At 46.5% G+C, this 26,728-nt stretch overlaps 1 protein-coding gene across 1 annotated transcript in view; it reads left to right on the top strand.

Moving 5' to 3' along the window:
- The window catches only part of LOC118235734 (1,4-alpha-glucan-branching enzyme-like), a 155,219-nt gene that overhangs the window by 24,133 nt on the left and 104,358 nt on the right, over nucleotides 1-26,728 (top strand). The window contains exons 2-5 of the mRNA XM_035433453.1: nucleotides 710-879; nucleotides 9,912-10,027; nucleotides 22,786-22,911; nucleotides 25,825-25,960. Of these exons, the coding sequence (XP_035289344.1) occupies nucleotides 710-879; nucleotides 9,912-10,027; nucleotides 22,786-22,911; nucleotides 25,825-25,960 (548 nt within the window). The remainder of the gene's footprint in view (nucleotides 1-709; nucleotides 880-9,911; nucleotides 10,028-22,785; nucleotides 22,912-25,824; nucleotides 25,961-26,728) is intronic.

The raw sequence follows: 26,728 nt of genomic DNA, 5'->3' as shown, positions 1-26,728 counted from the left end.
GGTTGCCAACTTTGGTTAACTGGCTGGAATGACATTTTCAATTTGTGATGCAGGTGGTGTTGGTGGTGTTGTGGTGGTGGTGGTGGTGGGGGGGGGGGGGGGGGGGGGGGGGGGGGGGGGGGGGGGGGGGGGGGGGGGGGGGGGGGGCTTGACATTAAGACAGAAAGCATGAGCCTTACTCCTGATGCATGAGAATTGGCAACCCTGTACTAAATGTTAAGCACCTATATGCTTTCTGGGTATGTTTTATGTGTGGGCATCATGTATATCTTAAATACCCCGGGTGTGTGCATATATAAGTTCCTTGATATGAGTGCAATGTTTTTGAATGTATCCAGATTTTAAATAGAAATGTTAAAGACCTAATGTTTTCTGTGAGATTATATAACTGAGCTGAAAAACAGCAGCTTCACACAGCAAGGTTCACACAGCAGTAGCAATCTTGCGGAGTGAGAATATGATAAATACATCCATTCTTCTCTATCTAGTGTTTTTGCTTCTCTCCCCCCCCCTCTCTTTATCAGTCATTTACCCATAATGCAGTGCAGTTTAAGACAGTTTAAGTTCTGCTCTTCTAATACCAGTTTGTGTGTGTGTGTGTGTGTGTATGTTTGTGTGCATGCGTACGTGTGTGCATGTGTGTGGTGTGTGTTGTGTATGTGCGTGCGTACGTGTGTGTGTGTGTGTGTGTGTGTGTGTCCGTGCACAGGTACGGGCTTTTTCAGAAACGGCTCGCTCAGCTGGAGGAGGCCGAGGGGGGCTTCGATCAGTTCTCACGCAGCTACCAGACTTTTGGGGTACGGCGACTCCCCAGCAACGGGCTCTCCTTTAAAGAGTGGGCCCCTGGAGCCGAGGCACTGTTCCTGACGGGGGACTTCAGTAAGTAAGCTGCCGTCTTCCTCGGTACCCTCCCTAACCCCCCCACGCTTTAAGATCTTGTGTCTCTCTTTACATCACATTCGCAAACCACTGAAGTGCCGGATCACTGGTGGTCCTCTCTTATTCATTCTTTTATGACATATTCTGATCAACCCACTTCTGTGCGTTTATTTTTATATGTTTATTTTTATCTTGTGTGAGTGCATGTGTATATCCGTGTTTGCTATTTGTGCGTATGCTTGTTATTTTATGTATCCTTTGTTTTTATTGAGAAGTGTTTTGAGACCTATGTTGGCTGATAATGAACTTTAAATAAATTAGACTTTGGCTTTGACATTCATTTAGCAGACGTTCTTATTCTGAGTGTAAGGGGACATAAGTGTTTTCAAATGAGTTGTATGGGTAACGGTGCCAGACATGGCTAATGCTGCTCCCAGCCTAGCGAGCGTATATGCAACACCCCCCCCCTCCCCCCCCCCCCAAACACATGTACTCCTTCTCTTTTTTTAATTTATTTTTTCTCCCTCATCCAGAGACACACAAATCAAGAGTGCTGAAAAGTTAACGGTTGCTGGTTGCCAAGGAAACCACCTCGTCTCATTTCTGCCTGCTAACCTTTATAATGTATTCCACGTTTGTGAAAGACAAAGTCTGCGGTTTATGATTAATGATTTATGCCACCGTAACGATGCGGTCCCCCTTACATTCGATCTGTTTGTGCTTCTCCTCCGTTTGCAGGAAAGAACTTATTTTTATCCTTTTTTTGTGGGGGGGGGGGTGTCTTCTTTGCTCTATTAATTCTTAATTTTGAAGCGTGAAGGCTCCTGTTTGGCAAATGTTTTCTTTTTTCGCTCGCATTTGAAGTCTGTCGATTTGTACAATCCTTTTCCCGTTTCGCCGAGCCAAGATTTTGAGCGCGGGGAGCGAGACTCTTATCGATACGGTGTTCATCCATCCACAGTCCCTCTGAAGGGCCTCGAAAGTCAATTGAGCCAATTAAACCTGCGCGGATACGGGACTGGGCTTCCAACTGTCGCCTTTAAGTTGATGAAATGACGCTCTCGAGTCCCGTGGGATCAGGACTTCGGTTCCTGTACTAATGAGCCAAAGGGAAAAAAGGAAGAGGATGATGGGAGTGGTGCAGAATCCTGAGAAAATAAATCTTAGCCAATTGGAAAGTTGCTTTGAAACGGCGTCCATTGGTGGATCCAGAGGGAGTTCCATGGGATCGTGTTGAACCCTCCTGGGTCTCCATTGAACTGCACCCTCCCCCGACCCCCTACAACAGACTGATTGAATGGAGTTGCCCTGGGTTTGCAGCGTGTTGGCAAAATTTATGAGCAAAAGTAGGTGCGCATAAAAAATGGAAGTGTTATGTTTCCAGAGGTGTAGAGTAGGGTAGAGTGCTCAAAAGTTATACTGAACTGCAAGTATTTTTATGGTGATAAGTAAAGTTAAACTGGGCTTCTTAAAAAAAATACTGCAGTAAGAGAGAAAAAGGATCCAACCTTATCTAACCATGTTCGGCATTAGAGTTTACCGTTCAGAGTTTGGCCTTCCGTATGCTGCTGTTCCACCTTCAGTGTTTGACCTTCCATACCCTCCTGTTCCACCTTCAGTGTTTGACCTTCCATACCCTCCTGTTCCCCCTTCAGTGTTTGACCTTCCATACCCTCCTGTTCCACCTTCAGTGTTTGACCTTCCATACCCTCCTGTTCCACCTTCAGTGTGTGACCTTCCATACCCTCCTGTTCCCCCTTCAGTGTTTGACCTTCCATACCCTCCTGTTCCACCTTCAGTGTGTGATCTTCCATGCGCTCCTGTTCCACCTTCAGTGTTTGACCTTCCATACCCTCCTGTTCCCCCTTCAGTGTTTGACCTTCCATACGCTCCTGTTCCCCCTTCAGTGTTTGACCTTCCATACCCTCCTGTTCCTCCTTCAGTGTGTGACCTTCCATACGCTCCTGTTCCCCCTTCGGGGTTTGACCTTCCATACCCTCCTGATCCCCCTTCAGTGTTTGACCTTCCATGCGCTCCTGTTCCACCTTCAGTGTTTGACCTTCCATACCCTCCTGTTCCCCCTTCAGTGTTTGACCTTCCATACTGTCCCTTTTCACCTCCTATCCCCTTCCACCCTCACACTGTGCCACTGGGGAATTTGGGCCTCATGAAAAGATGCCACATTGGGCCCCACCACCCAGAACATCTTATGCCCTAATAATGTTTGAGGGTTTCTGTCAGCCAGGGCACTTGGAAAAGTCCAGACAGCCTGCACCCCCCCCCCCCCACCCCTCCCTGGACAGCTATTCCCCTCAAAGCCTTTGACCTTTGGAGCTTTTAGTAAAGGTGTTCTTAATTACCAGCGATAAAAAAATCTGCCATAAACACGAGTACAGGACACATCTAATAAGCATCGGCTGGTCGTAACGTCGGTTGTTAGGGCGATTAATGCAGCCCAACGCTCCCTTGCTCTTTCTGCTAAGTAGCATTATAGTACCTGTGAGTGAGTGCGGTTTTCTGTGGCCTTTCCCTTCGGCTGTGTGATTAGTTTAAAGAGAAGAGAGGATTCAGGAGATTGTGGTGGGGGGGGGGGGGGGGGGGGGGGGGGGGGGGGGGGGGGGGGGGGGGGGGGGGATTGAGGAGACTGCTTTCGGTGTTATATAATGTGTGTCTATGCAAACTTGAAGGGGGAAAGAAAAACTATTCCAAAGTTACTTCACTTTTCTCTTTTGAACTGTTTTCTTTTCCCCTTTTGTTAATATTTTATACTATGGCGCGGGTCTCCCACTGTGAAAGGTAGAGTACGTTCTTTTTTTGTGTCTGAGCAATTCTCTGTTCTGCGTTCCCACTGCTCTGAGGGTACTGTCGAGTCGCGTAAAGAATCTCAGTGCTGTGAATAGGTAAATAGATAGCGAGGCACAAGCTCGCGGTCTCATTTTGGGGAAATAAAAGGAAGACGTTGGCGTTGGTTCCGGTCGGCCTCGTTCAGCCCGATGGCGGCGGGCGTACTGTTCTAGACGGGCGGCGAAACGGACGCACACCAAGGGTCCTTCATATCTGAGCCACGCCCTTCTGTTCCTCTTACACTGCGAGTCATAGCCAAGTGGCCAATACCTGGCTTTGTTTTTGAAGCTCACTTCCTGGTCTTGTTGAGAGTCGTTGCTCACTAGCGCCAGTGTGGCTAGCTTCAGTATAGGCGTTTCAGCAACCGGTTTCAATATCGGTCAATGATAACAAATACAGTCAATAATTTTTTCCTGCGAGAAAATGTAGTTGCAATAGGCGTTTTTTCTTTGTCTAATGTCTCCCCATAAGCCGATTTATTAAGTTGTTGTGTTATTTGGACAAGATTGTAATAATTTTGTGGACGAATCAGGGACTGTTTGCGTCACTGCCAAGTTTATTAAGTCTTGCACGGAGAGCGAGGAACTACGCAAAAACCGTTTGTTCTCCTGCATGGACCGGTTCATTTATGATATATGCATTTTACATGTTTCCTGGACAAGAACAGTGTACAGTTTTCAACAAGGATGTTGGCGCATCCAGCATATTGCTGCAGTTAGCTCAAAGGCTAATTTTCGTCTGTCGTTCCTCAGCAGTTTCGAAGAAAACTTCAGACATGTTTTGTTCAAAGAAAGCACTGAAGAAAATCAGTGAAGTGCTGAGAATTTTGTCAACCCCAGGAAGGTGAAGGAGCTTTATTGTTACACGGGCAGTGATGTCTACCAAGTCTGACTCTCAAAAATCGAACTGCGTGGAGACAACAAAGGATTGGCTCGTCGAGCTACTTGAAACCGAGCGAATGGGCTTTCGAACGAACTCGAGGATAAAAGTCTGCCCGACGCTTTGAAAATGGAGGGGCGTGCGCAATTTAAGACCGTTTGACGCGGACCGGTGGAGACGTAGTCGTCGTGCTCTGAAGGGACCTCCAACGCAGGAGCTGCGTTCGTACCACAGCCGCTGAGCCGTTGCAAAATGGCCGCCTTAGCCATTTGAGCCGTTCTCTGGGTCTGGTCGGTGTGACACGCAGTCTGCTCCCACCAGGGCGAGAGACGGTCGGGCCGCTTTCCAAAAGCTGTAAGATGCTCTTTCTCAGTCATGAGAGCCCCCAGAGTCTAGAGCCCTCTTTACTGGAACACTTTTTTTTTTGGCCTCCAATAAAATGCCCGTCGCCCCCCCCCCCCCCCCCCCCACACCGCAGGGAGGACGGGCAGAAGAGGAATCGCCGTGGGGATAATGCCCCTAAACTGCCACTCCTGCCCCACTGCCCTCTGTTGGGCGTGAAGTGCTCCCATTGGCCGAGGACTTCGCCTGTCAGCCAAGTGGAAGGGGAACCGTGTTTGTTCCCCGACTGATCCTAATCAGATTTGCTTGTTTGTTCTCACCGTAAAGCTGAGGCTGTGTGAGACTCTGGCCTCCACTTTCACCCCCCCCCCCCCCCCGTTTATTTCCTTTCTTTTTTTCCTTATTTTCCTTTCTTCCCCAAGTCTTCCAAGTCCATTCTGGTGATGGTCAAGCTCTTCAGACCTCTTTGTGCGATGAAGAAAGGGGGGGGGGGGGGAAATAGCACTCAAATTTATTTGTTTGTTAGCGCTAATCAGCCGCAGTGATTGGGTCCACAGCTTATTTCCCATAGGGAGCTGTTCGGCCATCTTAGAACTTATGAACTTGAACGTGTTGATTTTGTGTTCTCACTGTGAACGAGAACCAGCATGTTTTCTTCTTGATTTAGTGGCCCATTTTAAGGGCTGAGTACCTCAATCACAGTGATGAAGGCTAAATGGCTGAAAATGCTGTTTTCTGACTTCAGGTGGTGAAGTGAAAGCAAATTAAAGTTTGAGTTCCGGGCCTTTTTGTCGAAATAATTTTTTTTACTAATCTCTGATAAACTTGAAGACCCTTTCAGGCCGCTCAGGAGTCATGTCAGTGTTAAAAAAATAATTAATTAATAAACGATGACCAGATTTTACATGACAGCATGTTTTGAGTGGGAGCAACCTTATGGACTGGTGCCCTGATTTGTATCTTCAGATATGTGCACCAGCTACACTCACACTGAACTAGAGCCACAGGGAGGCATCATCATGTACATCGCCCAGGGAGACAGAAGCCTTTTTAAACTTTTTTTTTTTTAAGATTCTACACTTAAGTTTAGATCTTCTGAAAGGACTCTTTTCCATTACAGTGTTAATGAGTAAAGGGGATAATGTTTGTTCAGAATCAGTCTCGCCTGTTGTAGAATAGTAACGTCGGAACAGACTGAGATTTTAGCGTCGTTTCCCGTGGCTAACGTTACGGTGGAGGCGCGTTCGCAGACAGGAAGTATTCGCGGGCGTCGGCGCGGAGGAGCTAGCGGGCTCACCGGCAGCGAGAGGCAGAGGAGCTAGCGGGCTCACCGGCAGCGAGAGGCAGAGGAGCTAGCGGGCTCACCGGCAGCGAGAGGCAGAGGAGCTAGCGGGCTCACCGGCAGCGAGAGGCAGAGGAGCTAGCGGGCTCACCGGCAGCGAGAGGCAGAGGAGCTAGCGGGCTCACCGGCAGCGAGAGGCAGAGGAGCTAGCGGGCTCACCGGCAGCGAGAGGCAGAGGAGCTAGCGGGCTCACCGGCAGCGAGAGGCAGAGGAGCTAGCGGGCTCACCGGCAGCGAGAGGCAGAGGAGCTAGCGGGCTCACCGGCAGCGAGAGGCAGAGGAGCTAGCGGGCTCACCGGCAGCGAGAGGCAGAGGAGCTAGCGGGCTCACCGGCAGCGAGAGGCAGAGGAGCTAGCGGGCTCACTGGCAGCGAGAGGCAGCGCTTCCCGCGATGATGTCGAGAGGCCAGAGCGATTCCTCCGCGGGATAATGCTGTTTACGAGACCCCGCTGCCGTGCTCCGCCGTTTGATAGCCTAACAAAAATGTTGCGGGTCAGACTCCTTATTATCCGCCTGATATTCCTAAACGCCCCCCCCCCCCCCCCCCCCGTCCCTCAACCAGACTATGTTCCCTCCCATCTCTCTCTCTCTATCTCTCTGTCTCTCGCTCACTCTCTTTCTCTCACTCTCTATCTTTCCCTACTCTCTCCCATCTTTCTTTCTCCCTCTCTCTCTCTCTCTCTCTCTCCCATTTCTCTCCCTCTCTGTCCCATCTCTCTCTCTCACTCTCTGTCTCTCTCACTCTCTCCCTCTCTCTCCCATCTCTCTCTCTCTCCCATTTCTCTCTCTCACACTCTCTGTCTCTCTCTCTCTCTCTCTCTCTCTCTCCCTCCTTTTTAATTATCTTCCCAGGAACCTGGAGGCAGCGGCGGAGTAAGCTCCAGATTTCAATTCTGCGAGAGATTGCGTTTGGACACGGCTTGCATTATTTGGTTTCAATTTCGCGGCGAGCGACTGCCTGGCCCACGAAGGCCACGCAGGTGGGATGAATTATGTATCCCCCCCCCCCCCCCCCCCCCCCACCTTAAATCTTTTTCTGAGATCTGTACGACAAGAGAGAGAAAAAAAAGAATATATACATACAAATGGGAGAGAAAATATCTATAACACAACCCTGCTAGACAACCCCAGGAAAAGGGCTCGCATAATCTCCCTGACCTACTCTTGCAGGGACCTCAAATTGGTCGACTGTCTGAGGCCATTTTAGTCTTTCGCTCTTCCGTTATGAATCCCTTGTAGTCCAGCTGATTCTGAATCCCAGAGAAGTGCATTGTTTCTTGTTTGTTCGTGTTGAAGCGTGTGCGTAATTGTGGCTTTAATGCCCCTCCCCCCCAAAAAAAGGAAAATACATTTATGAAAGTTTATCATTCATGTATATATAATGAATTATTCATAAATATACTGTAATGTATGAAATCACAGCTAAAGGCGAATCCCTCATGGTATAACATGGAATGAGTGTCTGAAGTTATTAAATGCAAGGACAGACCAGGGTGCACTTGAAGAGCTCCTCAGTGCAATTTGTGAAGAGGAGCTTCATAGGCCAACGGTGGGGAGGACCAGCCATGTTGTAATCCAATGGAGTGGCTCCAAAAATATACTCCTTTTCCATCCTGAGTGTCTCAGGTCCGTGAAACAAAACCTCTGCAATTCCGCATTAGTTTCTAAACATCCTCTTTTTCAGACCTTCTCAATCTTCGGACGCAAGGATCGGTTTGCCGCATATAAGTATTTATAGAAAAATAAACAAGCGGGGGGAAGAAAAAAAAAAATCTTTACTGAGAGTGGACAGCTTTCATTTTTCCCCAAAAGCAATCTCAAAAACAATATCCCCTCTGGCCGGTTCCCGTGTGCCTCTGACTGGAGCGCGGCCTCACGTGTCCACCGAGAGACGGGCCGATAGATTTTATGGACGGCGGTAAAAATCGAACGTAATCATGCAACACCGCGCACTGTTAGAGAAAAAAAAAAAAGAAAAAAAATAGCAAGCCTTTATCCAGTGTGATCTATTGGAAAAAAAAACAGACAAAATCAGATATGATCGAAAGACCAGACCAGAGAAATTGAACAAAAAAAATGCTTTGTATTCTTTGTTAATAACTGCCGTATTCAGGCTCAATACATTATGCAATCTAATAGGGAAATTATATAACCCCTGCTGAAAATGATAGCTAAATGATAGCTAAAACCAGCTGGAATTCTAAGGTGGTCTTAACTGGTCAACTCAACCGCTAGAGATCTTGTCGAGCTGCAACGATCGTTGTTTGTTATTTTTAAATCTTTTTTTTAAAAATTCATATTGCGTGCATTATACAAGTTTTGTCATGAGCTGAAATGCACTGTCATGGCTGGAAATAATATGCATTTGTCACGTTTATGACAGGCTGTGTCGTTAAGTTAAAACTTTACCGAGCACATTGATTGCGTGTCTTTTTGCGTTTGTTGTCATGGTAATGTCTAAAATTGGCTTTTTTTTTTTTGTGGCACGCGGGCTGCCTGTAGCCTAGGTGCCACAACAGTCTTCTCCCCCTCATTGTTTTCGCGCGGGGTGGGCGGGGGGATTGGGGGCAGTTCCTTTAAGCGGACGGCGTTATAATTGTATCCTTGTTGTACCTGATTGTTTCGGCCCACCTCCCTCTGCGTTTAAAATAAATCGGAAAGCGTTTTAACGGTGTTATTTCCCGTAGTGTTTTTTTTTTTTTTTTCTTGATAGCTTAATTGCGACGTTAGCGTGGATAACGGGGGCCCCCGAGCTGGAAGCTTGTCGAGGTATTGTGCGCGCCGCTCTCTCGCTGGTACGACGCCGGGATTAAACAATTCCTCTTTTTAGTGCGGGACCTGGGTGCGGCGCTTTCGTGAGTGATCGTTGTCAACACGGATAATTGTGCCTGCAGGTGTAGGCTGAGCTGAAGGAAGAAAAAAAAAAAAAAAACCAAACCGAATTTCTCTCTGTCTCTACGCTCGATGCAGTTTCTGTTTTTGTGAGAGAGAGAGAGGGAAAGAAAAAATGGGACAAATTTGCATATGTTTTTTTTTATTTTTTAAAGAGAGTAAACTCTGCGTTTGACTGGGGTAAATGTGCCTGTAATGAGTGCAAGCCGGGTCCTATAGTCTAGATATCACGGGTTCGTGCGAGAGCATTCAGATGCGAGGCGAATAACTTAACAGCCCGAGCAGCTGGATAATTAGACGTCTTTAACGGAGACTGGAGAGAAGAGGCAGTGTCTGCGCATCTAAAAAATTTTGGAGTTGCCGGGGGTGTGGAGTAGACTGAGGAGAAAGAAAGTTACACAGAACACTGCGTTAATTACACCCTCCCCCCCTTCCCTCCCAATTTGGAATGCCTGGTCCTATATATCAGTGCTCGTAACCGGACGCTCGGCTATTGATTGGGGAGACACGTACCCTCCTGTGAAGCATGTGACCTAAAGCGCCACTTCTTGGCACACCAAGTTGGGTTTGCGCTGGGGCGAGTTGGAGGAAGACCCTTCATGTGCTGATTGACATGTGCTCGGCCGACCAGTAGGGGTCAGTGTGATGCAGATCTCTGCCAGAACGAATCTTTGGGGCTACCGGCCGTCTGAGAATCACAATTGTTCCTAACAACTTTTCTTGTTTTCGGCCAGATGACTGGGACCCTTCCTCGCACCCCTACACCAAGAAAGAGCACGGGAAGTGGGAGCTGTACCTCCCGCCCAAAAAGGACAAGTCCCCGCCCATCTCGCACGAGTCCAAGCTGAAGGTACTCCCACAGTCCACACTGCCGTCATGTCAATCACCGGCCAATCACGCATAGAGCCAGCAGTGGTGTACAGCAAGCCTCCATGGCCTGTTTGTCATTGTTAACAGTGAGTGAGTGTTAATGATAGCTTATGATAACAGTAATGATGATGATGATGATGATGATGATAATCGTCGTTACATTACAGGCATTTAGCAGATGCTCTTATACAGAGGGAATTACAGAACTTTCACATAGCATTTACACTGAAGCAATGCAGGGCAAGTACCTTGCTCAAGGGTACAACGGCAGTGTCCTTACCCGGGAATTGAATCCGTGACCTTTAGACCAGTTTCCTACCCAGTATACTACATTGCTGCCCCGGTTGTCAGTTTGTGGACGTGGCCCTAAAGGTCAGTACAGTGGCACAGTGGAAAACCTGTCCGGGGTGTATTCCTGCCTCTTGCCCAATGCATGCTGGGATAGGCTCCAGCAGGCCCCGCTGTGACCCTGCCCAGGAATAAGTGGGTTGGATGATAGATGGATGTGGGCTTAACCCGATCCTCAAAAGTACAGCTTCGTACGTGTAAATATTATCAATTTACTGGACATGGGCTGAAACCTTTTCAGGGTAAGTACCTTGCTCGAGGTGCAGCCCTCCACTGGATATGAGCCAAATTCCAGAGGGCTCCCCCCCCCCACCCCCCCCCCCCCCCCTCTCCCCACTCCTCCAAGGTTTGCTAAAAGCCTTGATTCGGCTAATTGGATTCAACTCAGTGCACCGCTCTTTATCCTCGCTGAGGTAAATTTAGTTCTAACAAGATAAAGCATTATTGAAATGTGTTTTAGACGGTGTTGGGGAGGGCACCTTTTACTCTCGCCTTTTTCTGTAAGCACGACTGCGAGAGACCCGGGGTTGTCGAAAATTTAAAAAAAGAAAAAAAAAGGGATGAAAAAAAGAGGCTGCAGACAGCATTCATTTTCCTCTGAACCCTTGTGTGGGATGATGTGGCCCTCTTTTGAGAGCCAGCAAAAGCCTATTTAGAGAGGCTTTAGCTATTCATTCCCAGGCACTCTCCCTGTTTATAGTCGTTCAGCAGATACTGTGTTTTTTTATTGATTCTGTTCCCCGAATGACTTTACTTCTTGGTACTAAATTTCTTGAGGTGTTTGGGATGCTGTCTCGGTTAAGCTGCACTGCTCTGGGAACCAAAAAATATAAAGCAGCGAGACTTAAGTAATTTCAGGAGATGGTAAAAATTTTTATTTGCCTAATACCTACCCTCTAGAGCCACCCCCTGACCTTTGTGGGGTGCATACAAAGGTTTATTGGGGACACTGGGCAGGCGGGGGTGGGGGGGGGGGGGGGTGGTGATGGGCTAGTAAATTGGGATGGTATTTATCATTGTGGATTGTGATTGTGGACTGCGGGGTATAGTGTAATTGGGGGGGCAGGGGGGGAGTCCTTGCCAATATTTCTGTCCTCTTGTGGGCCCTATGCAGTGACAGGGCTCCTGACACCTTTATTACCCCCCCCCCCTTCCTTTTTTTATATGTGGGCTTGCCTACTGCACCAATGGAAGTTCCACACTTTGTACAGGACAAGCATGCCCTGTAGCAATGGATTTTGTTTCCCAAATGAAAAGCAGTGCACTCCAGAAAAGGTTAAGTGTTTCCACAAAAAGAAAGAAAAAATTAAATGTACAAGTGTAAAATATGAAATGCATAATGCAGAAAAATTGAAAAAAAAACCCTTAATAAAACAGAGAAGGATTTAAAATTAATTTCTAATGTTTTATTTATGTTTTCTTTTATCCAAATAGCCTCGTTTGTTTGCTGCCTAAATTCAGAATATTATAGGCCCCTCTCAGACAGTAATTGAAATCTGCATTTTTTTTTCTTCACAAACACAGTTTGGAGAGTTCGGCAATCACTGGAACAAAATTGGCAAACTGAGTTTGTGAAGAAAAAGTGTAACGATTGCATTTGTTTGAAAGTCAAAGTTAAGGACAAATTGACTGTGTGTGTTTCTGCGGGTCTGTGTGTGTCTGTGTCTGTGTGTCTGTGTGTGTGTGTGTGAGAGAGATTTTCATGATTTGAATTGTAATGTCCAGAGCAGTGAACTAGCATCCTGCCCACATACTGACTCTATAACGTTGACTTTCTATAATGTCAGTGTTGTGTACTTTTAGGCTCACATACGATACCCCTCCGCCCACCCTTATGCCTCTGACAAAAGTTACAGTGAAGCCGGGTCTCAAGGTGAAGGAAAAAGTGATAGGTTCCATTTTACATTTCCTTTGCTTATGATACTTTGAATGTCACAAAGGCGTGGCAGTGGGCAGTCTGAACTTTGGGGAAGATTCCTTCTCGCCATTCACAGACATAGATGGTGTGGCACGGAACCCGCTAGAACCCAAATGCCACACTGCGTCGCGCTGTGGGAGTAACCGAGGCTACAGCTGCGGCCCCAGAGGAACTCTGAATTTTAAAAAATAAAAAATGATAAATTATATTTTTCAAACCCACAAACAAGCCACGTAGCAGCTTGTGAATGTAACTGAAAACGTTGTCAAGCATTGTCCGCTTCCAGTGAGCCCATCTATTAAGATTTGCGGTCATTATTAAGGCCAGTTTGAACAATTTGAGAGCGCTCACACGCTTCCGTTGCCTGAAGGGAGCTCAGCAGCTCTGTGCCGGAAGACAGTCGGGTGGCGTTTTGCACAGTAAATCCCTGGCTGGGTTCGGATGGCCGTCTTGCAAATTGGCGTTCCGACGACCAACCTGGAGGTGCTTCAGTCGGATTCGAACGGCGATGGATTTGGAACAGAGGCCGAGGCGGGGATGGGACGAGACTGAAACGAGCCTTTCCGGCTTTAGGTGTTAATTTTCCCTTTTAAGGAATAAACTTGGGTTTACATTTGTTTTTGTTTTTTTGTTTTTTTGTTCTTTTTTTGTAGTTATTAAATTTATTTAACGGTGCGAATTGGAGTTGGCTGTTGAGCTATTTTCACATGCTTTACAGAAACCCTATTGGTCACAGTCTGTTGATTGACGTTCTGCAAGAGAGCGAGGCTGGAACCCAGGCTGGGGGGGGGGGGGGGGGGGGGGGGGCTGAGGTGGGGTTGCAGAAAGGACAGAGCAGCTTGGCTTGGCATAATTGGGAGGGCAGCTGACAAAGCAGAGGGGTGCGTTGGCACAGTCACCTCCTAACCCACTGCCCCAGTTAGCGGGTCACTGTCCCCATCACCTGTTTGGAGTGAGGTGAGGTTGAGTGCGGTGGGGTGGTATTGGGTGAGGTGGAGGGGGTGGTGTTTGGTAGGGTGGTGTTGGGTGGTTAAGGTGCGGTGGTATTGGATGAGGTGGAGTGGAGTGGTGTGCGGTGGGGTTGGGTTGTGTGAACTGGGGAGGTGTTGGGTGATTTGGACTGTGGTTGGGTTGGGTGAGGTGGGATGGTTTTGGGTTTCCTTGGGTAGTGTTGGGTTGGGTGAGGTGGCATTGGGTTATTGGGTTAGGTGGGGTGCAGTGGGGTTGGGTTGGGTTAGTAGTGCATCTGTCTGCATCATGTTCCACTGATCTATCCAGCAAACCCAACATAGCTCTGTATTTCCATAAAACCCTACACCATTCTCTCTTCTTTCTGGATTCACAAATCCAACAACAAGTGCATTGTCGTGAAATGACATTGGACTGAAGTTGCATTGTGTTTGATGCCACTTGCATCTATATTATCTTAATATAGTCTGAAAGCAAAGGCGTAATATTGGGTTTCAGTGTAATTATTTCTATGGCTTGCAAAGTGGTTGTGAAGTTCTTTCCTTTCTTGGAAAGGTATTCATAAACCTGTCTAGACTGATGGGGAAGACAATTTATTCCACCTACATGTCTATTTTTTTTTGCTATGTCCACAACGTTATTGAACAAAAATGTACTGTACCGCACATTACAAGATATAAAGATGCAATAATACCAAAATAAAGTAATAAACTAGATAAACTGTGATTTTATCCAGTTAAATGTTGGAAGAAACTGGACTTGTAACCGAAAGGTCGCAGGTTCGATTCCCGGGTAGGACACTGCCGTTGTACCCTTGAGCAAGGTACTTAACCGAAATTGCTTCAGTATATATCCAGCTGTATAAATGGATACAATGTAAAATGCTATGTAAAAAAGTTGTGTAAGTCGCTCTAAATCCTATTTTATTTCTTTTTGAAGATGATCTATACATGTATTACCTTACAATGTAATGCTCTACATTGATTTGTCTTGTGGTTTTTGTTCAGCACCCGGTTGATTGATTATATTTCTCATCTCATATTTATAGTTTTGGAGTCGTCTCTTGGAACGTAAAATGTTCTTTCTGTGTCCACTTTCATCAAAAACAAAATGGCCGCCGCGCTTTTCACATTTTATACGTCTTAGTGTTTAAGAAAGGAATTAGTAGCATCACGTGAGTGACTGCCATCTCTCCGCCAGATCTTAACAGTGCCTTTAATAGCGAGATGAAAGCACCAATGATGAGTCAGGTTCTTCCACCAGTGCTGTCTTCTATTTCAGTGTATTTTTTCCCCTCTAATGCACAATTTTAGACCCGAGATGATCTCACTCAGGCTCTCCGCGTGCCAGAGGGAATATGTTGAATGAAACCCATTCACGGCGGTTCAAGGGTAAAGTGGGGAAAAATAGTAATGGAAAATAGTGTTATGTTTAGCCCTGAAACTCTAACTCTGCTGACTCTTCTTCTGCCGGGTGTGTGGGTATGTGTGTTTTTTTTTTCCGGCTCTCTTTATGAGAAGTGTTTAACTTGTCAGTCGTCGAAGCCCCGCGGAACGCCTTTTTTAAAATTTTTCTTCCCTCGCAGGAAATGCTCGGCAGGACCGTTCTGCGGAATTGAAACCTGGGAAAAGAAAGGAGAAAAAAAAAAGAGCAGGCGACAGACTTAGCTGTTGACTTCTCCTTCGGGGTCGTCTCGGGCATCGCTGGGCTTGCTTCGGCGCTTCCGAAAGTTGCGCTTTTTTTTTTTGTCTTACATTTTAATTTATTCGTTTGTGAGACTTTGCTCAGGTAGTCAAAATGAAAGAGATGTTATGGAAGAATGCTCGCTCTCTCACACTTGGCCCCTAAGGCTGCCTTCAATGAGAATAACACTGAGCCAGAGTTTTGCGGGAAGAGGAATGCCAAGCAGTACGCTGCCGTTTTTTTTTTTTTTAAACGGCTGATATCGCTTTTCGATTTTATAAGCCGCTGACCTCCTCTCACGACGTTACGATTCCTTACTCCCGCATCAGACCTCCAGAACTGCCTTCTTCTTCTTCCCTCCCGTCGTTGCTTGGAAATGGCCGAGACCCACACAATGGCGGGTAGCGGGTAGCTGTTCCTATGGCAATGGACAAATCAGCACACAAGGACTTGGATGGAAGGGTGTGGGTGGGGGCGGGGGTCAGAAATGGGGATCAGTGGAGGAAAATGGTGGGCACGTTTATTAGCCATCCGCAGACCCGTAATGGCTCTGTTCAGTATTATGGTATGGTATTTCACCATTTCTTTGATTCAATTGCTCTCCCCTCCATTTGTGAATCCATGCCATTTTTTATTTATTTATTTTCTGTGCGTTTGTCCATGAGCTGGAAGCAGGTTGTTAAAATGGTAGCGTACTGTGAGCCCCTTGTGTGAAGGTACTGCATTCGGAGAGGAGCGTGGGGGGGTTAGGGGGGTGGGGGGGGGTGAATAGATTTAATTTACTGTGCACACTAGAACTCCTCAGCTGGGCCTGGAGTCTGAAGCCTGGAGGCTTTGTGAAAACCATTTGCTCGCCCTCTTCAGTGCCTTCGTATAAAAATTCTGTTTATTTATTTATTTATTTATTTATTTATTTATTTTATTGAACTGCAGATAAGCGGGGCCGCGCATTAGACCGTGGATCATTCCGGATTGTAATTGGTTGTCATGCACAAGTTACCATATTTGGCAAATAGAATTCGGAGGATTCTGTAATGGGGGCCTCTGGTCTGAACTATTGCTGTGTCAGGATCATCTGCCGAGCCAAGCGATGTGGCGGGGGGGGCCGGGGGGGGTGACAGGCGTGGGGGGGGGGGGGGGGGTGGCTGTAAGGGGATAATAATGTACTGTAAGCAATGTGCATTTTCTGATATTTTATCACTTTGTGTCAGTTCAAGTTCAACAGAACGTTGTTATTGAAATGCATACGTGTGCGTATATAACACTGTCATAAGCACGACATAAAAAGGTCGTAAGCAGTCGCGACAGTGTATTACAGCTTGTGATGGATGTTATAATGTATGCACTTTTTAAAATCCCATTTGTTTCTGTGGTGTATATTATATTTTGAATTGGAGGCAGGCGGCAATATTGCTCCTTTCATTTTTTTTACACCAAACCGTGATTCATCTTTCTTCCCTGAATCATGGAGAGGATATTTCAAACTGTGCATAAAGCTGCATATTTCTGCATGTTTTCTTGCAGATATTGGCATCCCGTCGAGGGATATCGTTGGTTTTCACAAATGCAAATGAATTTTTGCAGAGCAATAATTACGAAACGTCTCAGAAGAATCCGTGATTTGACATGTTTTCAAATATATTTAATTTGCCATCTGTTGTTTATGTCATCTTTTTATGTTTCTTCGTACATTCTAACAATCTCATCTTGTCACTCGCCTTTATGCTCAGTTCTGCGGCTTTCAGAGAATTACAATTTGGCGCAAAAAAAATAAATAAATCTGTGATTGCAGACGGTGGTCAGGAGGCAGGGAGTGAGATGGATCTGAAATGCTAACTTTGAGCTGAGTTATTCACTCTGTAAAATGCCTTGTGTTAATTCAACACGTATCAGTGTTAATTCAACTCTTAACAAATAACACTAGGTCCCACATTCCTGAGTGGGTCCAAATGCCGTCTATCAAGAGTTGAATTAACTCTGGACATTTTTCTTTGCAGGATTCTTTCATTAGAACCTCTGCTCTAAACACTTTAGCACATTCGTTTCTTAATCATGTGACTACTTGTAAGGTTTACTCAGTGGTCAGTGGAGTTGGAAGCCAGATGTGGCCAACACAGCTCCTGGGGAGCCACAGGGTCTGTTCGTTTTTATTGTGGCTCAGCATTTAATTGATTAATTATAGCAGTGAATTACACTCCTTAATGGATTCACCTCACCTGGTTTCTTGGGTCTAACATGGTTGTATTTAACAAAAACCAGCAGACCCTCCTGCGGCTCCCCAGGCTATTCCTGGTCAGCTCTCTCTCGCTCTCTCTCTCTGTTTATCTCTCTCACACACATAGAGGGGGCGAGAGAGAGAGAGAGAGAGAGAGAGAGAGAAAGAGACTGGAATTTTGCTGAAAATGATCTCAAAATGACACTGGAAAAGAACACATTGAACTAAACAAAGGTAGCGGAGATGGGAGCTGAGAATGGAATCTAGGGTGAGGAGGATATGTGCTGAGGAAGTGATGTTTTATAATCATGGTGTGATTGTGTCAATTGCCAAAAAAAAAAAGCAGTTGCTTACAAACCCGATAATTGGCTTCAGATCGCATTTGGCATTTGCGAATAAACGTCATCACTCACACACACACAAACAGACACACACACACACACAAACACACACACACACAAACAAACACACACACACATACACACACACACACATACAAACACACACGCACATGAACACACACACACACCCACATGAACACACACACACACCTACGCAGACACACTGACCTACACACACATGCACACACACACACAAACACACACGCACGTACACACACACCTCACATACACACACACACACATACAAACACACACACACGCACCCACTCAAACACACACACACACACACACACACACACACACAAACACACACACACACACGCACACGCACACACACAGGAAACAATGCGGGATTGAGTGCTGCTGCTTTTGGAGCAGGTTCCTGTGATGAGCCGTGGGTTGAGTTGTCTCATTTTAACACCCCCCACCCACCCAATTACAGTTTACTCCGAAGAGCCTGCTCGGAGAATTGAAAAAGTGCTTCCGTGGTAATGCCCTGTAGCGATATCTCACATGCTGCCGGAATCTTAAAGTAGGCCCGCGCGTTTGTTAGAATCAACGCGGAGGGCTCATTCTAACTGATTTAGTGTGTTTATTTTAAACTATTCAGTGTTTATGCTGAACCGTTCAGTGCATGTATTCTCACTGGTTATGCTAAACAACTCAATATGCTCGATCTGACCAGTTCAGTGTGCGTTTATTCAAACTGATTCGGTGCATTTTGGTCTAATCAATTTAATATCATTATTCAGATTCAGTGTTTATGCTAAACAGTGCAGTGTTTGTTCTGGTTTAGTGTGTCTTTGAAACAATTCTGTGTTTATTCTATCCACATTAGTGTGTTTTATTGTAACCACTTCAGTGTAATATTCATACCGATGTGGCATTTATCCGAAACTAAGCAGGGCGGTGGTGTGACTGATTCAGTGTTTATTCCAGCCAATTGCAGTTCATTCGAAACTATCCAGTGTTTAATTCCAACCTGCGCTGATTTGTCCTTAATGCAATGTCGCAGGTGGCGGCAGTACTACTTTTCCATTTCGGCAGTTACCCAGTATCTCCATCTGCCAGAAATCAAATTCGCGGAAGGCAACGGAAGGAAAGCTTCCCTCCCCTGGTCTTCCGAACGGGTCTCGCTGCTCGTCCGCAATCCATTGAAGATGCATCAGCCAATACCGTAAACGAGCTGAGCGTTCTCACGACAACGTGTTCAGCGTAAACTCACTCTCGATAGATGATTCTGAGCTCCGATAGGCTACGTGCGGTCACTGTTTGATTCACGTAGGATCTGTCGGAGGTCTGTTAGCGGTGAGGAATTGCGCTGCGCTGAGACTGAACTGGCTAAACGACCGTCCCGTCCTGCTGATCAATCGCGACCGCGCGGCTCGGTTCTAGGCATGGTTCTAGGAAGGATGGACAGAAAAAAAAAAAAGAAAGATCCATGTGTTTTCATCCCAACCTTGGATAGCGATCGATATACCCACCACCCCCTCCCCCCCCCCAAGTCCACTATTGCTCTCCTCCCATCCCTCCCCATCTCCCACCCCCACCCATGTCCTCCGATCCCCTGCCTCCCCCCCCCCAAGTCCACTATTGCTCTCCTCCCATCCCTCCCCATCTCCCACCCCCACCCATGTCCTCCGATCCCCTGCCTCCCCCCCCCAAGTCCACTATTGCTCTCCTCCCATCCCTCCCCATCTCCCACCCCCACCCATGTCCGCCGATCCCCCGCCCCCCTCGTCCCCCCCCCCCCGATTTTCAATCTCGTCTACGACACATAAAGGCTGCAGTCGTCCCTGTCAGCTGTCCTCCCCGCTGTGTGTCTCTCTCCCCCAGTGCGGTCCACACTTTCTGGCTTTATCGCTGTGGAAATGCAGGTTTGTCAAGAAGTCCCAACCAAGTCAAGCCAGCATATTATATGTGCCTATGAATAGGGCCTGGCAAAATTATAGTCATCTGATAACACAAGCGACTGCTGTAAGTGGACGTGTTGGGCTGTGCGTTAGAGGGCATGCATGCATTTGTGTGCACGGGGGATTTTAAAAGAAATATATATTTTAAATATTTCATGCGTATGCACTTGAGTGCCTGCAATGCCTTCCATGGTTATGGCTATATTTTATTTAATCAACGTATCCAATTTTAGTTAGTATTTCAATAAATAATTGTGTGCTGTATGCCTGCATCTATTAATAACTACCTCTCTCACACATGCATGCCTACACATGCATATCTGGGTGGGGTGTGTTGGGGCAATGTTTTGGGCCCCCCCTCTGAGCTTGAGGTGCTGCAAAGAATTTGGGGTAAACAGAGGCTTTGATGGGACTAAAAACCAAATTAGAGTTTTTTACAGCACACTGGACGTGGAATAACGCTCAGCTGAACACTACGCTTGTGTCAAACGGATATCCAAATCCTCTTCTTCTAAATTTGACTTGTGGTAATCCGTGACTACTTTGGCCAATTCTGAAGGAAAACGTCTGCATGTCTGTCTGTCCATTATATCTTGGGGCCACTGTGTGACACACACACACACGGACACACACCGGTATACACACTAACCTTGTGAGCACACACAACCCTTAGCATTAGCATACGCTTAGTTATTTTCTGGCCGGTCTGTCCTTTACTGCAGGGTTTGGTCGGTTTCATTCCTGGGGGGTTGCTGTGTGCACCGATTTTGCTTAATCAGCTAATTGACGTCTTTACACCCGGGTTCGGTTCGTTTGTACATTGGACGGCGGTGAAATGGGCATAGAGGGCTTTCGGTGCTTATCGATACGTTTGGCTAACATGCATTGAGTTAATAAATTATTGAGCGATTTGACCCGGCCCCCCCGCCCGTCCCTGCTCCATCCTCAGGCGCTACGAGCCTCTTAGGAGTGTCATCATGAATTATTCCTCTGCAGCGGTCCTAGCGCTGCCGCCCGAGGCACTTATGGACTTATGATGTCAGAGACCTGGGTCTGATCATCTATGCACACCTACAGTAGTGCACATGTACACACACATACAGTACACACCACACACATCTACACACGCTTACAGTACACACCACACACATCTACACACGCATACAGTGCACACCACACACATCTACACACGCATACAGTGCACACCACACACATCTACACACGCATACAGTGCACACCACACACATCTACACACGCATACAGTGCACACCACACACATCTACACAAGCATACAGTACACACCACACACTTCTACACACACCTACAACACACACACACCTCCACACAAAGTTACATTACACACCACACATACATACAGTACACACCACACACATCTACACACGCATACAGTACACACCACACACATCTACACACATACAACACACACACACATCCACACAAAGTTACATTACACACCACACACATCTACACACACATACAGTACACATCACACACATCTACACACGCATACAGTACACACCACACACATCTACACACACATACAGTACACACCACACACTTCTACACACACCTACAACACACACACACACCCACACAAAGTTACATTACACACCACACACATATACACACACATACAGTGCACACCACCCACATCTACACACACATACAGTACACACCACACACATCTACACAGGCATACAGTGCACACCACACACATCTACACACGCATACAGTACACACCACACACTTCTGCACACACATACAGTACACACCACACACTTCTACACACACCTACAACACACACACATCCACACAAATTACAGTACACACCACACACTTCTACACACCTACAACACACACACATCCACACAAAGTTACATTACACACCACACACATATACACACACATACAGTACACACCACACACATCTACACACGCATACAGTACATACCACACACATCTACACACGCATACAGTGCACACCACACACATCTACACACACATACAGTGCACACCACACACTTCTACACACACCTACAGCACACCCACATTCACACAAAGTTACATTACACACCACACACATACACACACACATACAGTACACACCACACACATCTACACACACCTACAGCACACACACATCCACACAAATTACAGTACACGCCACGCACATCTACACACATTTACAGTCCATTACACCTGTACAATACACACCATTTTAGAAAAAATTGGTAAATTTTAGTTTTTAAATGTTATATTTTTTATTTATTATTTTATTTTTTTTGTCCTCTATTGAGCCAAGCCAGGAAATGGTTTAAGGTTTAATCACAGGTGAAGGACGGTTCTGTAACTCTGCGACAGAGAAGAGGACAGCTTCGGGAACAGGGGCATTTTGATGTCTTTGAACATCAGCAGGCCTGGACTGAATAAGAGCAGATTTGATTTGCTCCATTTCACAGAGCGATCGAGCGTTGCCTGTTTGAACCTTTTTCGCCCGGTAATGTGAAAAGAGTTTTGGGACGTGTCCCGGGGAGAACTATCCCGCTTGGGGGGAGGGGGTTTTCGGGGCGAGTGTGGGGCGGGCTCTGATTCATGGCATTCAGCTGAGGTGATGAGCCCCCTGTTGAGACGTGCTGTAGGACGTGTTCATTAGCATCTGTTCACTTTGCAGCTCGACTCACCTCTGAAATGGCTCCACACTCAGAGAAACGAATCATTGGATTTGCTTTAAAAAATTATGGACAGCGGTTTGCACACAATATTATTAAGTATGTGTGACCCCAACTGATTATTTGCTTGGTGCAAGTACTTAATTCAGATATACTTAATAATATTGTGTGCAACGGCTGACCATGATTTTATTAGGTAAATGTGATTGTAGGTACTAAGAAGGTCCTCAGTGTCAAGCCAGAAATTATGTAGTGCTGGAGAGCCTTTACATATATTATTTTGTAGGTATTTTGTATTTGTTTTTTTGGATAACATAATTTCAACCTGTTTGATTCACAAGCTAGAGAGATACCCTCCCCTTTGGATCATAATTCAGAATAGCCTAATTCAGAATAGACATTGTCTGCTACTTGAAATGCAGTTCTCCAGCTGCATTTTTGCTGAGGCAGATCAGGATTGGTAGAGTGTACAGGGGTACATCAACAGGGCCTCATGTGGGTTATGAACCTGTAATGGGTTAGAAGTCTCATTGCCTTATCCAGATGCTGTTCCTGTCTGGCACTGTGTTAAAGACCCCCTATGTCTGTTTGTCCCAAACAGATTGTCGTCCTAACAGAGGAGGGTGAAAGCCTGTTCCGAATCTCACCCTGGGCCAAGTACGTCACCAAGAGGCTGGACTCCAACACCTACGACTGGATCTACTGGGACCCTGTTCACCCCTACCTTGTGAGTGTTGAACACTGAGAATGTGGAGATAATTCATCGTTTGGTCGAAACAGGAAGTCGTCCTCTGTCTGACTCCTCCCTCTCAGAGGGAGTTCCTGTCCTTTTCCCAGTTTGCTTGGAATGAAACTAGGACTTATGGTAACACTTACCGAAACACAGAATACGCAGAAAAACATACCAAAATAAAACATATTAAAAACATAATAAAGATATTGCAGCACTTCACAAAATACGGACAAACATTTACAGTTGTATTTTCAAAAAGGTCCAAAATATATTGTAGTATGTTCCATTTCTGTGCAAACATATACCTTCAACATATTCCATATGAGCAACGTTAAAGATTGCAGAAGCACCACTCTTCAGCCCAGTGGGATAATGCGCATCAGAAACGCCATTCCACAGATGATGGCAACCAGGTAATTTGGCTCTTCTAGAAACGGTTGAGTGAAGAGAAGAGTCTAAAAACGACTGAATGCGGTCAAGGGTCAGGGGGACCCACGGCTAATTGGGTCGACGCTGGGGGCTCCCGTGATGGATGGGTGGATGGATGGAGGGATGGATGGATGGATTGACGCTAGATGAGAGCGAAACGGATCGATCCAGAATGGGGGACCTGGAGGTCATGTCTCTGAAACCTACAGTAAAGCCCTTTTTGCTTCTGCGAAAGAGCGCTCCAAAATGGGGCGTGACAAAAGGCTGTCCCTGACCCCAGAGAAGGAGGTCAGTGAAGAAAATGGGTTTAATAAGCTCCCCGCTAGACTAATATGCTCTCTGCTGTTCTGCCAGGGCAAGCGGTTTCACTGCAACACCAGGTTTGATGCGAATTATTTGTGGACGTAAAGAGGTCCAAAAATGTGTTTTTTTAAAATTAATTTGTAATGCACAATATGCACAAATATAATCCACGCACGAACTCAAGCTTGAGCAGATATATGTACAAGCAAACATGGCACACCTCACTCAACAGCTAGAGATCTCACTGAACTGCTTATTAGTAGATTCAGGTGTGCCAAATTAGGAGTCCAGCAGTTCATGTTTGCTTGGCGGTGGGGCGGGGGATGACATCATCCTTGGCAGAACACCGGGCATCACCGCCGTCACCATCCTTGTGGCAAGCGCACCCCCCAACACCACCCCCCCTCCCTCCCCACATACTCTTCTCGCTGTTTTGTTTTCGCCGAAGTGCCGTTTACATAATTCCTAATTGATGATGGCTGCCTCTCTCTCTCTCTCGGCGCTATTAATATGTGCAGCCACTCGGCTCACAGAAAGAGCAATCATAACACACTTCAGTCTTAAGAGCAGGAAGAGAGAGCCACCCCCACCAACCCCCCCCCCCCCCCCGTTCCTGTGTCTGACTGCTGTCTTTGATGAACACATGCAAACATGAATGAATGCCTCATGAATGTACAGGGAAACCATCAACGAGTATGGAGTTGGACAATACACAGTAAAATGACTGGTGTTAATTCAACTCTTAACAGTGTTAATTCAACTCTTAACAGATAACATTTGGTCCCACATTCCAGAGTGAGACCGAATGCTATTTGTTAAGAGTTGAACTGACACCGTTAGAGTTGAATTAACACTGGACATTTTACTGTGTACTACGGTAAATATGTGCACATTTTGGAAATTATACTACCTATGTGCATCATATCCATCTAGGGCATATTTGTTTTAAAAATATTTTTTTTAGTGTTACTTCCTTTGTAATTACCTTCATTTCTTGCCATGTTATATTTTCATTATTTTTCAGTACTTTCAATGCAGAGTCTGGGTTCAGTCGACATTGCCCTTAACTTTTGACATTTACATTTTTTTGGAATTAATTTTTTTTTTCCCCAGAGAAACTTACAAAGATTACAATATTCTTTTCGCACACAGTCAATTTATACAGCTGAATGTTTGTCTGAGCAGGTCGGGATAAGTACCTGGCCCAAAGGTACAATGGGAGAGTGCCAGTTGAGGACTGAACCTGTATAAACTGGAGTTACTAACCTAGTTTCCTAGTTTCCTTGTTTTTCAGTTTTCAAAGCTCATCTGTTTCCAGAATTAATTCTGAGACACTATTATTCGTAAGTTCAGTGCTGAGGACAAACATTAAATCCAGACCTATTCACTCAGTGAGGCTTCCCTATTGTTAAACCACACAGAAGAAATTCAGATTCCTGGGTGCTCAGCTTGAAACTACAATTATGACTAAAACGGAGGGAGACGGTAGAAAAGGCAAGCTTGTTCAGACAGATTAATTGGCTCATTGCATTTTTGTTTTTTTTGTTTGTTTGGGGATTACGTTCAGGCCATCTCATTTTTTAATTTCTTCAGTTGAAGGTTCACATCAGATCATGTATTTCCATGTATGTGTGTGTGTGTGAGTGTGTGTGTGTGTGTGTGTGTGTGTGTGTGTGTTTGTGCTGGTGTATGTGCATGCGTGTGTGGGTGTGCATGCCTGTGTGTGTGACAGAGTGTGTGTGTGTGTGTGTGTGTGTGTGTGTGTGTGTGTGTGCATGTGCATGTGTGTATGTCTGTGTGTGTGTGGAAGAGAGTATGTGTGTGCATGTGTGTGCGCGCGTATGTGTGTGTGTGAGAGAGAGAGTATGTGTGTGTGTTTGCATGCACATGTGTGTGTGTGTGTGTGTGTGTATGCACTCGTGTGTGAGAGAGTATGTGTCTGGGTGTGTGTGCGTGTGTATATGTCTGTGTGCATGTGGGAGAGAGTGTGGGTGTGCATGTGTGTGCACGTGTGTGCGTATGTATGTGTGTGTGTGTGTGTATGTGCACGTGTGTTCGCATGCACGTGAGTGTGTGTGTGTGTGTGTGAGTGTATGTGCGCGTGTGTTTGCATGCACGCGTGTGCGTGTGTGTGTGTGTGTGTGTGTGTGACTGCTCTCTTCTCTGCGCCCGCAGCACAAGCACCCGCGGCCCAAGAAGCCGAAGAGCCTGCGGGTCTACGAGGCGCACGTGGGCATCGCCTCGCCGGAGGGGAAGATCGCCACGTACAACAACTTCACCCTCAACGTCCTGCCCCGCATCAAAGACTTGGGTGAGCTCACTACCGCCTCCTAGAGGCTCTACACACGACCGCGAGCGGCGTTCTCACTGCTACAAATCACCACCGCCAACATCAAACAACGTCTTTAAATATTTACAGCTAGCATCTTATAGCATACATTAGCAGCTCGCTAGCACGATTGGTAATATTTATTCTTTTTTTTTTTTTTTGTTCTTGGAATAACCCGGTGTTTACAGGATGGGGACGAGATGCCAGCAGAAAATGTCTCGCAGAAAATAAGTTGGACTGTTCTCCGACGGGGAACGCTCGCTAAATGATTTAGGACGGAGCGAGTGTACGGGGGCATCGTTCTTTTGCAGATGGGGTTTTCGAGGATGCTGGCAGCCAAAGTGTTTTGTCAGCTAGCGCCACGGGTTGCTGGTTGGCAGAGGCTTGAGCAGTGGAAGCTGATGAGGTCATAATGGAGGCTCCGCCCCCCCCTTCTCTGTGACCAGTGTCCTTAATCCCCCACGGAACTCTGTGTGTTGTTTAAATGCCAACGTTCTCAACAGTCACCCAGGCTGTCTGGTGCCTCTGCTCTGCTGGGCCTTTGTGCCCCTCCTGGTCTCTGGAAAAGGGCCCTGGTGCAATGTTTACTCTCACAGCCAGGCACTGTGTGAAGTGGCATCAGCTGAGGCTGGACAGGCCGGCCCCGGGGTGTGGATGAGTGGGGACAGGGAAGAAACTGAGGGCACCGTGCTTTTTCAGGACTTTTTCTATTGGCTGTGTGTGTGTGTGTGCTTGCTGTGTGCTGTGTGC

The sequence above is a fragment of the Anguilla anguilla genome, chromosome 9 (assembly GCF_013347855.1).
Source record: "Anguilla anguilla isolate fAngAng1 chromosome 9, fAngAng1.pri, whole genome shotgun sequence".
Classification (NCBI taxonomy): domain Eukaryota; kingdom Metazoa; phylum Chordata; class Actinopteri; order Anguilliformes; family Anguillidae; genus Anguilla; species Anguilla anguilla.
The sequence above is the reverse complement of the archived record's forward strand: the minus strand, read 5'-3'. Positions and strand labels throughout refer to the sequence as shown.